Genomic DNA, 16,427 nt, shown 5'->3' on the forward strand with positions numbered 1-16,427 from the left:
AATAATGCTTTAATTATTATCGCGATGTCCCGTTTTAAGTTTTGGTTTCGGCGTAAATAGGGGAGCCAAGTGGATTTAGCCCCAATATAAACGTTTATAGCCCATCTATACACTTTTAAAATTATTGGCTATTGGCATGATTAGAAGTGTGTGTAAGTCATTGGTGTCATATGACCAAAGTCTATAGTCTGTACTCTATAATGCTAGACATGAGCATGAGATGAATGGTCCTACTATTACAGACAGTCACTGATGTAAGAAGTATTCATTTGGTATTTGTCTTTTAATATTTAAATTATTTTAGATTCTAAGTAGAGCAAGGAATGTATTGATTTTACAATGTTTTTTTATTGTGTCTGGAGATATCCCAGTAAAAATGATTCAATTTTCAACTTCTACAACTTTTCTGGTAGGAAAGTGATTCTAGATGGTACTTGGAGGGGGGGATCAAAAGTAAGAAATGTTCAGTATTTTTCTTAATAGTTAGTATAAACCACGGTTTCGAAAAAATCGATTTTGTTTTTAGGTGTACCTAACTAAAAATAATAAACGTAAAAATTCATTAAATTTTCGCCGACTGTTTACATAGATATGCATTATTTATAGGTATTTAAATATTAAAACAATTATTTTATCGTCAATTTTTTTTTATTAGTATGCATTTATTATTAAATTAGTTTATAATTTTAGTTTAAATGGTTTTTTTTAATTTTCGTTAATAGTTCATTTATAATATAGTTAAAATTTAAAATAACAATTTTTCATAAAAGTTAATCAGGGTCAACCATTTTTTTTCTTAAAAATGTGTGTTGGGTAATTAAGATTACCTACGGGCGTAACTCGTTAGTCGTTTCCACCAAAAGTGGACCTTCCTCTTTTCCATCAATATCTGTTTCCATCAAATGAGATCTACCTAATTTAACCACATTTTTACTAAAACAATTTGTATACATACTATGCTTATATTAAAACAGTAATACAGTAATAAGTTTATTTAAAATACTAATGGTGGGTTGAAAAAATGATATGTTAGTGTATAATTTAGCTATGTATATATTGTACTCGTATATATAATTGGTTGAAATTTTTTTTTTAATTGTAGAATACCTATACTTTTCATGAGTTTTATGGATTAATGTAAAATCAAAATGTTTAATGTGTATATATATACATATAATAATCAATGTATATATCCACCTTGGTTGTATGCTAAACCGTTATCGTACTTATCTTTTATGTCGATTAACTATGATAATATCTAACGGGACAATATTTTATGAACAAGTGAAAAGGTTGCACAGTTTAAATTGTACATTACAACAGTGCCTGTTAAAATTAAATGTAATTTTTAAAATGTATAATTCTGTGACGGTGTAAATATATGTGGGAACAAAACACTAGTACTAAACAACTGCATTTTTTATTGGATCAGTTAACAAATCTAATGAAAATATTCGTTGGCGATGTATTAAAAAAAGTTGTTTCGCAAAAGTGTATACTGATAATAAAAATAAAGTATTATCAGATCAATCAATTATACATAACCACGAAACATATTCAATAACAAGAATTGGAAGATAAATTGTAAATTCGAATTGCAAGAGAAAAGCAGTTGATGATCCGTGTAATGGATAGATCTAAAAAAATAATTTTGAAAGATATATTTGAAATGGCAGGTACATCTGATTTTAAAAATAATGGTGTAAAACGATTAAGAAAAATTATTTACGACGCTCATAAAAAAGTGCTACCAGAAAATCTAAAAATTATTGCAGAGGTACATGAAACATTAAGCAACATAAATACGAATACGAAATAAGGTGAACCATTTATGCAAATGTTCACGATTCATGGTATTAAACGTGGTCATTGGTTTTTTTGTTTATTACCCGATAAAAATATGAACACGTCGGTATATAGATAAATTCAAATTCATTGTTGATAAATGTTTGTCGATTCATCTACGTTTGTCCCCCAAAAGTATAACCGCCGACTTCGAAAAAGCGATTTTAAATTTTGTTTATGAAATTTGGCCACAAACAAAAATAATAGGATGTCGATTTCATTTAAAGCAGGCTTGGTATCGTCAACTGCAAAAGCTCGGATTGACGACCGATTACCAAAATCAATTATCTGAAATTGTTATTTGGATACGTCATACTTTTGGTTTACTTTTTTTAGAACTAACTGAAGTCACTGAATGCTTTGTTGAAGATTTTATGTCAATTTTCCTTACCGATGAACGAGACTTAGGGTGGCTATGTTAAGTAACCTACAACGATTGAATAACGCATGCGAGTCATTTCATTCGATCTTCAATCAAAGCTTTTATAAAGAGAGTCCTTTAATTATAAAATGGCTAACCGTTCTAGTAACAGAAATTCAGACAGATGTGTACATCAAATTAAAAAATAGCTAAATTATTCACTAACATATCGTTTTTTTAGTATTTAAAAAAAACTTTTTAGTGATGTTACAAACCCTGATTTTTAAGGCCAAACCAAACATTTCTTTAAATTAATGAACTTGAACAGTTCCGAACTTACATATTTTTAATTTAACTCGAACTGAACCAAACTTTTAAAATATTTTATTGAACTTGTACCAAACGTTAAGAAAGTCCAATAGTTAAAAATATATTATTTATTTATCATTTACTAAAAAGACTAAAGACTAAAGACTAGTGATCACCTTATAAAATATTAAGTTATTAAATAAACATTAAATAATAAGAAATATAAAAATGGAATTTACAATTTAATTTTGTTATTACTAAATAGTAAATACATAAATATTAAAGTATACTCATACTCATAATTTGGGGTATGGAATACACTATTAAGTGCTACAAATTCTTATTATTTTTTTAACAAATTTGAAATTATATATTTAAATATTGTCATGTAAAAACACCAGTTTTTCAACTGATTGTGGTGTCAGCCTTTGTCTCCAAGTTGTTACCACTTGTCCAGATTTAAAAAACATCCGTTCGTTGCAAACTGATGTTCCTGGAATATTAAAGTACTTCATTATAACAGGAACCAAACTTGAAAAATGTTCAGTATTAATTTTCCATCATACAAGTGAATTTGATGTAGGAGGAAGAAGTTGTTGCAAATATTCTTGTATCTAAAAAAAAAGTATATTTTAAATTTATTAACACCAATATGACGTAATTTATAATCATAAAAATAATCTAACAATCATTATTAATTTATCAGTAGGTATATAAATATTTTTATTAGTTAATTCAATTAGATATATAATTTATTAATTTAATTAATAATTAATAAATAGGTAAAAAAGAGGTATTTGATCTTACCTCATTTTTAATAAAGCTTGTTTGTCTTTCATTGCTTGTATTAGAGATTGATTGCTCTTGAAGGATATCTCTTATTGTATTTGTTGGAACATGTACTGCTATGGGTTGTATTTTTTGTTCAGTTATTTCTAATTCTAATGTTTCTCTTGTCAAATATTTTACATTTTTTACTTTATACGCTTCCATAAGTATAATTTTAAATCGTGGATCAATGACTATTGCTAGTAAGTTAGCAATAATTTTAAATTCTGGGTCATTTTTGCATACTTTAAATCTGTTTGATATAGATTTTCTCAAGCTTCTAGCAAATCCTATTGCTGCTGCTGTATTGCTATTTTTCACAATAAAATTGTCTAATTTTTTTTCTATGGTATATATTATTGGATTTACCACTGAAAATGTTGGTATATCTTCTTGGCTGAATTTTTTTATTGCTTCAAGAATAGGCTTTAATATTTCAACATATACATTTATAAGTTTCTACTCTCCTACTATAATATCAATATCTTTTACTGAATTTTACAAATCCAAGACAATTGCTTCTTTTTGCTATATAATGTGCTCTAACTTTAAAATCACACTGTTCCAACAAGTTTTGACTATTTGTGTAAGTTTATAGTTTGGAAGATTTAATCAAAACTGAATTTGTTGTAAACGTTTTCAAGATTTTTTGCTGTGGTTATAATGAGTTATAATTGAGCAACACTTTTTTAATAAACTTCCTATATTATTTTCTTTTAAAGCATCTTCAATGGCCATTTGTAATGTGTGGGCTGCACATAAATAGTGATGTAAGGTATCATTGGAATTACAATAATTTAATGCACAACTTATATTTCTTGTATTCTCTGTGGCCATATAAATAGGAATATTTAAATTTAAAATATCAATGTTCCATTCATTAACCATAAATTTAATTTTAAGGAAAATACTTTTTTCAGTATATTCTCCTGGAAAGCATTTACATGCTAGTGTTTTGTTACGAAGCTTAAATTGTTTCATTAAATAATGCGTTGTAAGTGATGTATATGGTTGTTGAGTCCCACTTATCCATTTATCAAAAGTAAATGATATGGATTGTATACTATTCAATTCAGTGTTTATTTCTTCTTTGAGTAGAGATAATTGTTTAGAATAAAGCTGAGGAATTGCAGTAGAAGATATATATTGTCTTGTCGGCAATTTATACTTATTTTTTAATGTGTACAATAAGTTCTTAAATCCACGGTCTTCGACGATCGAGTATGGTTGGTAATCTAACGCAATCATTTCACTTATATTTTGGGTAATTAATTTAGCTCTTGTACTGTTCTTTGATAAATATGATTTTTAGTTAAATGAACCTTGAATTTTGTTCTGTTTCTGGGTAATGTCTTTGTTATTTCTGTTCAATGCTTCTTTTTTCAATTTGTTTTCTCATTATAAGCTTGATATTCAGAATATTTTTTAGTATGGATCTTAAGATGCCTTACTAGAGTGGTTGTTGATGAAGGACTTTTTACTACTTTTTACAAGTATTACACATAGATTGGTCATTGTTTATTTTGTTATAAATGAGATTTAAGATTTTGAATTGGTACTTTAATAAATAATAATTAATTTTACTTACATGGATAGCTGCACAATACGATACGAATGTACAATGAATATATTATTATTTAATATTAATAAACTTATAAGTTGAAGGTCAGTATTAGTGTAAACTATAAAGTGTAGGTAGACTAAGGACGGTACGGTAGTACAATTAATGTTCAATAAAGATTGGAAAAACCGTACCGTTGAAAATATTGGGCAGCAGCGCCCTTGTATATCCGGCGACAGTGGATGATTCCAGTCCATTTGCGTTGTTCATATTTGCTGCAAGAAGATTTTACTCTTCAGCTGCGCAGGTGAAATAAACTCAAGAGGTTCAAATATTCTGTTAAGATCTGATAGTAAGGTTCTCTTGGTGAATTTACTACGACCTTGTATTTTATTTGCCGTGAACTGGAAGTAATCCTTGAGTGGTTGCCATTCTAGTCCCAATAGCTTGATGGCCTCCCTGTCTTTAACTTTCAAGACGAATAATAGGTCTTCTTCAGTCTTTCCTAAATGCTGCAATACTGTCTTCGAGTTGGAGCACCATTTCCTTAAAGGCAGTCGGGCAGAATCCAAGATACTGCTCATCTCCTTTCGTAGCCGATAACATCCTTCTTCAGTGTCTACTTACGTCATGGGATCGTCCATGTAGAAGTCGTTACGTATTGCCCTTGATGCCTTCTGAAACTGTGTCCTTGACTCTTCTCCTAATACAGATAAACATTTTATAGCAAGGAATGAGGCTGGAGTAGTGCCATATGTCACTGATGTTAGATGATAAGTGCGCAATGGCTCTGTCGGCTCTGCTTCTATAGTATTCGCTGAAGATCTCAGACCTGTCTTCCAACGGTTACCTGTCGGAACATTTTCTCTACGTCGGAAGTCAATGCATATTGATACCTTATGAATCAAACTAAAATTGAAAATACATTTTCTTGTATCGTCGGTCCATCCATAAGTACGTTATTGAGAGCTAATTTGTTTGTTTCCTTGCTGATGCATCAAAGACTACTCTCATCTTAGTAGTTAAACTTGATGATTTGATAACCGCATGATGTGGTAGGTACCATACATGGTTTGAGATGTTGCCTTTTTTTGGCACCTCTTGCATATACCCTAGATTTATATACTCGGATATAAACTTAGTATATTCTACCCTCATGGTGGTATTGTGAGTGAGCTTTCTTTCTAAACCAAAGAACCGTGAGATGGCCATTGAGAAAGAATTTCCTGATTCGTTATAATTGTTATTCAATGGTAGACGAACCACAAATCGCCCGTCTGCGTTACAAGTTGTGTGTTCCTGGAAATGTAAGACCGTTTGTTGTTCTTCAGCTACTCTTTTATTTTCTTTCGACGAACGCCCGAAATCTGAATTTTCATTGTTCCTTACAGGCCTCCAATCGTCTTCAATTTCTTAACCAATGCTTAACACACAGACTTTATTTCCCCGATTACCATCCATCCAAACTTGATGTTCTGCAAACTTATGTTGCCAACCCCAAGACTTATTCTTTCACTTTCTAACAGGTCATAAAAAGCACCACCTCCTATGAGTATATCTATCACTCCAGCCTCCGTAAAGGAAGTATCAGCCAGATCGTTAACTAATTCATTTGGAATTTTAAAGGTATGACTTGGCGTAGAGCAGGAAGATAACTCACACAGCGTGCTTGGTAGCACATAGTAGGAAAGACCAATACTATAATCCTTGACCCTTGATAATACCTGAAGATCAACGGTAGCTGATATTTGAATACGACTAGATCCAATTTCATTCACTGGAATCGTAGTGTTTTTACTGGGCAGTTGTAATAATCGGAAAAGTCGCCTTGAAACTAAATGAATTTGCAAACCGCTGTCTAGTATCGTTCAAAATCTCTGATTTGTTCCATATCTATCAGCAAAATGCACTATGACAGTTGAAAGGAATACGTGACTGTTATTCTGCGAGGTACAACAGGAAGTTGATGGTATTCCTGCATTGAAATTTTTGTCTTTCTGCGCTAAAGTCGAATCTTCGGTAGTAATATTTTGATCTGGTCGTTTTCTCACGTGAAGTAGTGTGTTGTACTTTCCATTACAATATTGGCAACTGTATCTTGATTTACAAGCCTGAGCTCTGCGATAAGGCGAAAAATAATTGAAGCAAAGACGAGAATCACGAACTTAATTGTATCGATCAGTGACTGTCATACCTCTAAAGTACTCACACTGATAGACTCTATGAGCCTTATTAAAGCAGATGCCGGGAGCTTCTTCCTTTTTAGTGACAACCAAACTTCTTTCCTGGTGACTCGATTTAGAGGCCTTCGTCGTTAAATTATTATGGATGTCAAGATTATTTGTGGGTTTGTTCGGCATCATGCCCTCTGAGTTTTCCAAAGCGATGCGTGCATCGACTAGCTACAACCGTAACCTCTTATCGTAACCATCCTGTCACAATGGTCATCCCAGTGCTCAATCGGCTGATCTAACGCCTTTAACGCAGCTTCACACGTGAGAATATAATTTTTGTAAACCAATAGAGCAAGTCTTTCATTACACTGCTTACTGCACTTTCTATATATGCGACTTTGGACGTATGAAGATGAGACAATCTCCTGTAGGCATCCCGGAATTCTTTTTCTACTTGAATGTGTAATGATCTCCTGCTGGGTGGGACTGTTCTCAGTCTGGTGGACAACCAGGATTTTAAGCTGTAATATCCTTGTGATTTCCCTAGTGTTCTTCCCGTGTAGCACAATGCCTCCCTTGCGCTACTGAATCCCAGCTCCTCTTCCTCTCCTATGACTAGAAGCAGTTGGAAGTGACCGGAACGCGCCGCTCTTTTCTTGCAAATCATCCAAATGTTGTCTGTGTGTACGAACCAGGGTTCTTTCCACCCTTAACACTTCAAAAGGAAGTGGAGAGTCTGCAGCCTTTTGTTGGAACATGACAACATAGTTGTCAGGTATCTTATCCCATACAGGAAATGTGACGTCATTCATACGGAGGTAGGGAAGAACTCACAGCGTAGAAGCAGTATCACTCTTGTAATTGTTTCTCCCGGTTACATTGTTCCTTGATTTGAGCGTATTCTACCTTGCCCAGGTAAGGTCACAACCTGCAGTGCGTCATGAATCAGCTTTGTTCCTAAGATATAGACAGCCTTTGTGTCCTCCTGTGTCAAGATGAAGTTTTCTTGCATGATGCCTCGCCATTCTGGTTTGTTCAAACGGGACAAAGTGTGAACCAGTAAGGACCGCAAGCATTCTCTTCCCTCATCAACCATCACCATTCTACCGGTGATTTAAGACCAAGGATGGAGTAGCCCGCATTTTATCAGGCTATCTGCCTTGACGTTATATGCACTTTTGAGGTGTTCACCGAACAAAATGGGTTCCCAAATAAGGTGAGGTGACTCGCGTGTAGAGGCGTTGTATAAGTAATGGAAATATGGGAAGGATGAGAAAAATTGGTTGCAGTCAAGATGGACGAACTCCGTTAGGTTGACAAAAGGTGCAGTCAGACTTTCGTGAATGGCCCTGTTTTCTAGAGTAGATATCCTGTACTGGGCTCTATGTTGGTTATCCACAGCATGAACTTCCTCGCCATAATAACAGAGTACGATTCTCAGCCTCCTAGTATGCTGTCATGTATGTTCCTAGCTACCTCGTACTTGGGTCTCCGCATATCTATTCTTGTTTGTAATTCCACGCTATCATACTGGCAGTTAGGTAAACTAAATTATTCAGCAGGTATCTCTTTCACGCAGCTAGGTCTGAGAAGACCAACCCCCACTTTCCTGCTATTGGAACACCTGCCTCTTGTAACTGGGCTAGTGCTCTCAGAGCGTATACTGTATAGAAATGCAGATTGAAAGCATAACGTATAATTCGTTCCACTCTTCGCATATGCTAAGACTGTGTCAGATATAATTTTCACATGACTGGAAAAGTTGAGGTTCTGATTGGTCATTCCACCGCGTTTTAATCCTTAGCAGGGGAGGTGATTTGATATAGCACCGGAGTAAAACTTCTCCGTGATTAGAGTGTTTATTAACTCGCAGACATTTTCATCCCTTTTGAGCTCCATTAATTGCTTTAGTGAACTAACAATGTTGCTTACCTCAAACACTTGTATGAGTGCCCGTCTAACTCTCATTTTAGTGATTGACCCGCAGTAGGGGGTATGCCTGCCACGTGTGATGCTAACATTAACATCCACACTGGTGTCAACTTTTAACTTTAAACAAAATGACGCCCAGTGACGGGGATTTTTCCCCAACGATGTAAACTGGTTTGTTCTTACTATGCAGGCACGGTGATACCTTCCACGTTGATTCCCCACATGTCATCCCTGATCTGCGCCAATTGGATGAGGTAAGCCTCATGGTAATTTAGCTAAGGATACTTTACAGGGACTTTCTTCTTGCAGAGGAGGGCATCACTGTTAAAATGCCGAATAACACTGTATAATATTGAAACTTGAAACTTTTGAAATTAAGTTAATTTATAAATCATAATTATTAAATATTGAATATTACGACTTTGACATTCTCTGAATATGCAAAACTCTCCTCCTTGCCAAATACTTACCTAAATGTACCTATGGGCGGGTGTCATAATGAAATCCTGTCAAACCTTTATTTTGGCGATCCGGCGCATATTTTTTTATGGGTAATACCATTGATTATAAATACTAGTATTACTAGTATTTTTAATTACCCATTTATCCTTATTAGTTATTTTAGTAAACCCTTTTAGTTTAAATATTGTTCTTTTATAATAGTATAATATTATTCATTCTAGACCATAATTCATTAATAGCATATTCAACTCTCTTCTAAAATACATAAAAATGAAAAAAGTTATTAAAACTCATAATTCATAAAATACATAGGTATAATAATTTGGTTAATTAAATAAAATTTGATGGTTTATTAATTGGAAGTTGTAATGGCTGTTAATTTTAGACTCTTCTTTAACCCAAATAATTAAGAATGATTCAATTTTTGAAAGACTTTCCAAAGCAGTTGGATATTGCGTAAATTGTAAAAAAAATTATAAAAGCATCAGATATTTAAATAGTGTATTATAACTTAGGACTTTTAAGTTATAATTTAATAATTTTTAAAGATTTATATATTTTTGTTTAAAAAAATAAGTGTCTAAATTATCAGGCAACAGTCTACTACGCCTATTACTCATAATTTGTCCTGTTTTTGAAAAAATTCTTTCTGAAGGAATAGAAGTTGTAGGTATCATAATATATTTTAATGATATTTCACTTAAAGGACGAAGCAAAGATTTGTGGTTTCTCCAATATTTAACTATGTCGCAGTTCAGGTTTTGATATAACAATATATTCATGAACTGTTTCATCAAAGCAATAGCACTACTGCTGCATGTACTATGTGACTGAACGCTATTAACTCTATCTACTAAAAATGTCCATCAATTATCAGAGTTTTTCTCTTCACCTTGTCTAGTAAGCATTTCAGATTCTGAAATAAAATATTAATTTTGTAGAGAATCTATTTCATAAGATATAAGATTATATTATAATATAAGATTTAATATATTTACTATTTAGTATTTACCAGTTTCAGTAACATTGTGCATTAAACTGGAAATTTCTAAAACAATGCTTTTTTCAGCTTCAGTACCATTTACTTTAATTTAGTGTCAGATTCAATACTCACAGTTCATCAATTGTATATATGTTTAATATATCCCACTGTAAATGGAATATATTTTGCAATGTTGTCGAAACGGTTTTTTTGTTCCAAACGGAGCAATTCAAAAATTTGGACCATATAGCATATGATATGTTATTATTTTTTAATTGACCTTTAAAGAACTACATTGTATATGAGTCCTTATAAAATACATTCCTGATAAACTTACGTTATCGGAGTACTAAGAAAGAATGCCTAAAATTTCCGGCTATTTTTTTTTGATCATTTTGCCATACATTTTATTATTATTATTTTTTTTTTTAAATTTAGGATCATTATCCACAAAATTTTTTGATAATTTGTATATGCTTTCTTTATCATCATTATGTTTTGACCAGTATTCCAATAGTGTAACAGTATCATCGGTGTAGTTTAGTTCATTTATATCATTCATGGTGATGAAATGTTGTACTTGGCAAGCATTATTTTAAATACGTGGTGGGGCAGTGGGTTCTGACGAATTTTAATTGTAGTTTACTGGTAAAGTATTAAAAACAAAGTAATGAAACAAATTGTATTTTATTCAAAATAAAAATTATTTTTAATTGTTATAAACAAAAATCTTAATTTTTAAAAATTACATTACTTAAGTGGCCGCCTCCATTTTGTATACAGTCGGTTATCCGTTTTTTCATACTGTCCATAACTCTCTGTAGGATATGCACATCGATGGCTGTAATTTCCCGTCTAATGTTTTCTTTTAACTCTAGTAGTGTATGTGGCTTATTAGTGAATACTTTAGATTTCAAATAACCCCACAAAAAGAAATCAGGTGGAGTCAAATCTGGAGAACGTGGTGGCCAGGCAATATCACCATTCCGCGAAATCACACGATTCGGAAACATTTGTCTAAGAACAGCCAATGAAATACGCGCTGTATGGCTGGTAGCACCATCTTGTTGGTACCATAGATCTTTATCTTGTACTCCTAATCGTTGTAATTCAGTTGGCAAGAAGTTGTTCAACATTTCCACATAACGTTCAGATGTTACGGTCACAGTCACATTGTTTTCCTCGAAAAAGTACGGACCCAAAATGCCAAACGATGTAACGTCACACCATACAGTTACTTTTGCAGAATGCAAAGGAGTTTTATGTAGCAAACTAGGTTGTTCTGAAGCCCAAAAACGATAGTTTTGCTTGTTTACCACACCACATAAATGAAAATGTGCTTCATCTGACATTATCAAATTAGAAATCAATTCATGATTTTCATGTAACAATTGTTGAAACCTGTTACAAAATTCAATTCTCGCACCAAAATCATTCGGAAGGAGTTGTTGCACTATCTGTACTTTATATGGAAAAAGTTGTAAATCATTATGTAAAATTCTTCGAATAGTTCTGGTGGACAAGTTCAACGATTGAGAATGGCGTCTTGCCGAGCGTTGTGGACTTTGATCGATTGCTTGACGTACTCGTTCAATGTTTTCTGGTGTTCTTACACTTTTTTGGCTGCCTTTATAAGTTGTTAAAACAGAACCAGTATTTTGAAATTTGTGATACCAGTCTAAGATTGAATTCCGTGAAGGAACATTACCTCCAACAGGAATATTGAATTGTCGTCGAAAATTTCGTTGTACAATTATAATAGATTTACACTCAATAAACGTTGTAACGGCAAAAACGCGCTGATTCACAGGCCACGTGTCCATGATTACTAATAAAGTAAAACTAAACATCGTTAACTTTAATCTGGCGACAAATTAGTTTATCTTATCTACTTTGGTACCTAACCGCAGTACTTAATAAATCATCAGAACCCACTGCCCCACCCTCGTCAACGTCTACATTCAATGTACCAAAACTTTTTAAAGATAATTGCAAAATAGCTGTTGTTATTTTTTTTTTCATCGTTGGATATTTAGAACAATGTAAAATTATTGAAGCGATTGCTTTAGATGTTTTCGATAATTAAAATTAAAATTACTTTAGTATATTATATGATGTTATTATGATTAAGTATACCTAATACGCTATCTTGTAGCCTTTATTTCAACATAAGTTTTACTCACATGTTTGAAATTGAATCTTCTTTTTGAATATCTTGTAGTTTTTTGCTTTATATTTTTTATTATTTTATAATGTAAAATTGAGCCCAAGTCTTCGTAAACGTATTATAAATTGCCTAAATATCCATAGATATAAATAGCTTATGGCTAGGAATATCTTATTTGTATTAAAAAAAAAAAAAAATGACAGACACAAAAAATAAAAATAAGTGGGTATCGCTCTGCTGTATAGTAGAGATGGAGAGTAGAGGTCACTGGTCACTATAATGGATGTGTTAAATTTGAATGCAATGACGGGTATCATTGTATACGAAAAACGATTTTGAATGGAGATGATTTGTCAGTCAATGATAATTAGTTGTTGGATATATTATTTTATTACCTATATTTAAATTTGAATATATCGTTATTTTACGCGATTTAGTAAAAAATTTAATTTCGGACGCTCATAAAATGTTTTCTATATTGACGCTGGAATTTTTTTTTACAGGTACTTGAAGGAAAACTTATGAATAATCTTGTATTGGATTTTTAAACCTTAAGTATCAATCACAAAAATGTTATGAATTTTCAACTTCAAAATTCCTTGCAAATTTTCGCGATTTTGATTTATTTTGTAAACATTTGAACTTTAAATGTTTATAAACAAAAATTGTGACTAACGATTTTTGATTTTTTTACTACAATAAGTACAACTTATAATAAACTTTTGACCCCCAAAGTACCAACTAGATGAATTTTCCTATTCAAGGAGGGGCTGAAGTCAAAGATCAAAGCATTATTACTACTCCAAAACGTGATGACAGACACAAAAAAAAAAAAAACACACATCATTGTAAAATCAATACATTCATTACTCCGTTCAAAATCTAAAAGTTGGTACACGATTGACTATTCTACTAGAAGACTGGATCTGAAACATAATAAAAATAAATTCTACATTTTGTTTATATAAATCAATAAAAAACTATAATTTATACATATTTTGGTTATACTGAATTGTTCTGAAGTCCACTTATCTTGTACACATGATAAGAGCATAGAACTACAGGTTCAGTTCAATGTTCCTGCAACTCAAAGTCTATTGAGTCAAAATATGACTAATACCCAAATTCACCTAGTTTGTTACGACTACCACAATCTTAACAATATCCACATACTATGTTTCAGGACTCAAATTCATGATTACAAAAATGATTATTATTAGTTTTCTTGATATTTATTCTAGTTAAAAGAAGTTTAGCAGTCTTACTCTGATGTTGTTGTAGTAATTACACTTTTAAAGATTTAAAATCTGTTTACTTTATTTTATAGTTAATTTTTATTTACTAAATATTGTTATCTACTGAATATTGATGAAACAACAAAAGGGCTGCTTAAACATAATTTGTTTATATTTTATATCATATGTTAAAACACTATACAAAGAACTAAGTATGATTTGTTAATAAGTAAAAACGTAGTCTATGTTAACGAGGAAGTAGTCAATTTTGATTATGCTGGATAATAGGATTATGACGTATCATTAAACATGGTAGATCTCGTATAATAGGAAAGTAAAAAATATTCTATTAACTGGTTTAATGGTATCTTTCAATACCTTCTATAATTTTAACTGTATTAGGCATTTATACTTTTATATGAATGTTTAGTATATTAAGGATAATATTGCTGTTAGTAATAATTTACATAAGTTACTGTTTTTAGTTAGTATGAGTATAAATATAATAAACGAATTAGAATAAAATGTCTTGTACGTGACAACGAATAAATAATAAAAATTTGCTAATTTACAACATTAAAACTTTAAACAACAGCTAATAAAACTCATATTAACCAGAAATATTAATTTGGTATCTTAACCGTGAATATTAAAGATACAACATATAGATAATATAGCTAATATTTTTACTATAAAATTGGTTGTTTATATTTGTGCCACACTTTTTATAATATCTTCATAAGTAAGCTTGAGACAAAATTAAAGAGTTTTGATTGGTTACTATATAATCAGATGTATAATATTATGCTTGTATGATTTTTGTCAATATATTATTTATTCATAATGGATATTATTCATATAATTTAATTTTTGATGTGCCTAGAAAAATAAATTCTTTGTTATCCTTTCACAGGATCAAATAAAAATTGGGATGTATGATTAATTGTTAAAAAAAGCTGAAGTCAAAGATCAAAGCATTATTACTACTCCAAAACGTGATGACAGACACAAAAAAAAAATCACACATCATTGTAAAATCAATACATTCATTACTCCGTTCAAAATCTAAAAGTTGGTACACGATTGACTATTCTACTAGAAGACTGGATCTGAAACATAATAAAAATGAATTCTACAATTTGTTTATATAAATCAATAAAAAACTATAATTTATACATATTTTCATCTTGTTTATTTAATAAGTGTATAATGCTAGTGTTTCACTAGTATAATTTATCTGAAACATAATAAAAACTAATTTTACCATGGACATTGTTTGACTAGTAGTCGACTGGATATGAAAAATAATAAAAATTAATTCTATCCTGACAAGTATTTTGACAGTTTTCCTCAATTTAGTTATTTACTCAAACATTCTATGTGTTATTGAAGGTGTATATGAAAATGTCCTTTTTACCTGTGAAAAATCTATTGATTCCGCCGGCTATTGACTCCGCCGGAGTTTTTTATTTATTGATTCCGCCGGTTAATATTTGTAAATTATTTATTTTAATAAAAACAAAATATAAAAGGCTTAAATTAATATACAATTAATTTTAAATTCATTCGTAACAACACTCGTTGTCTTAGAGCATTACATGAGCATATAACTTGAACTTCGAACTCTCCAAGTCAACTGTACTAAACTTCTTAATCTTCTAACATATTCTACAATATACGTATAGCTATCGCATATTATCGTGTTTCATCAGTTTTCATACATCTTAATCAATATAATCTATAAAATTGTATCGAAAAAAGATATATTATATTACAAGTAGATACATCGGTATTATTAGAAATAAAAATTAATATTGTACAATATATTCTGTGTCCAAATAATCAACATTTAGTGACAGTTGTAGTTTTTTTCGCGTCTTGCATTGTACATATACCAGATACCTCGTGTTAAAAATGAATTTTGAAATCGTTATTAGTGAAAGAAAAAATCAATTAATATTTTATAAAAATTTTAAATTTTATAATAAAGCTTACGTAAAATATTTAGACACCTATAAATGGCAATGTGTCAATAAAAAGTGCACTGCAAAAATGTATGTTGATCGTGATATGAAGATGATCGTAAAAGATGAGAGCTTACATAATCACAAAAATGAACCTGAATCTGTTAGAAATAAAAAAAAAATTTCAAATCAATTAAAAAGAAAATGTGAAGATGAATTGGAAAGACCGTCAAAAATGATTAACAACGAAATCCAAAAATATCCTGAACAATCTAAATTATTTACTGGTACTGATGTAAATAATATATATCAATGTTTGTAACGGTCTCGTCGATCTTTTTATCCAAAATTAATAAAAACCATTTCTGAAGTCATCGAAGTAATGAAAAATCGAAAGATTACAACAATAGAAAATGTAGATTTTTTACTCGATGTAGACTCTACAATTTTAAATTTTAAATTACTTTGTTCGTGTGATAAAATATTTGTAGATGGTACATTTTATAGTTGCCCTAAATATTTTTACCAACTATTTACTATCCATATTTTTAAAAATGGACATTATGTTCCATTATCGTTCTTTTTACTGCCACACAAAAGTGCAAAT

The 16,427-nt window shown here is 31.0% G+C and overlaps 1 protein-coding gene across 1 annotated transcript; it reads right to left on the reverse strand.

Annotated features, from left to right (window-relative positions):
- Positions 1-3,982: 3,982 nt before the first annotated feature.
- LOC113558134 (zinc finger BED domain-containing protein 1-like) lies at positions 3,983-4,591 on the reverse strand. The gene has a single exon (XM_026963643.1). It carries the CDS (start codon positions 4,589-4,591, stop codon positions 3,983-3,985), a length of 609 nt encoding a protein of 202 aa, XP_026819444.1.
- Between the last annotated feature and the right edge of the window lie 11,836 nt (positions 4,592-16,427).

Source organism: Rhopalosiphum maidis, chromosome 3 (assembly GCF_003676215.2).
Source record: "Rhopalosiphum maidis isolate BTI-1 chromosome 3, ASM367621v3, whole genome shotgun sequence".
Taxonomy (NCBI): domain Eukaryota; kingdom Metazoa; phylum Arthropoda; class Insecta; order Hemiptera; family Aphididae; genus Rhopalosiphum; species Rhopalosiphum maidis.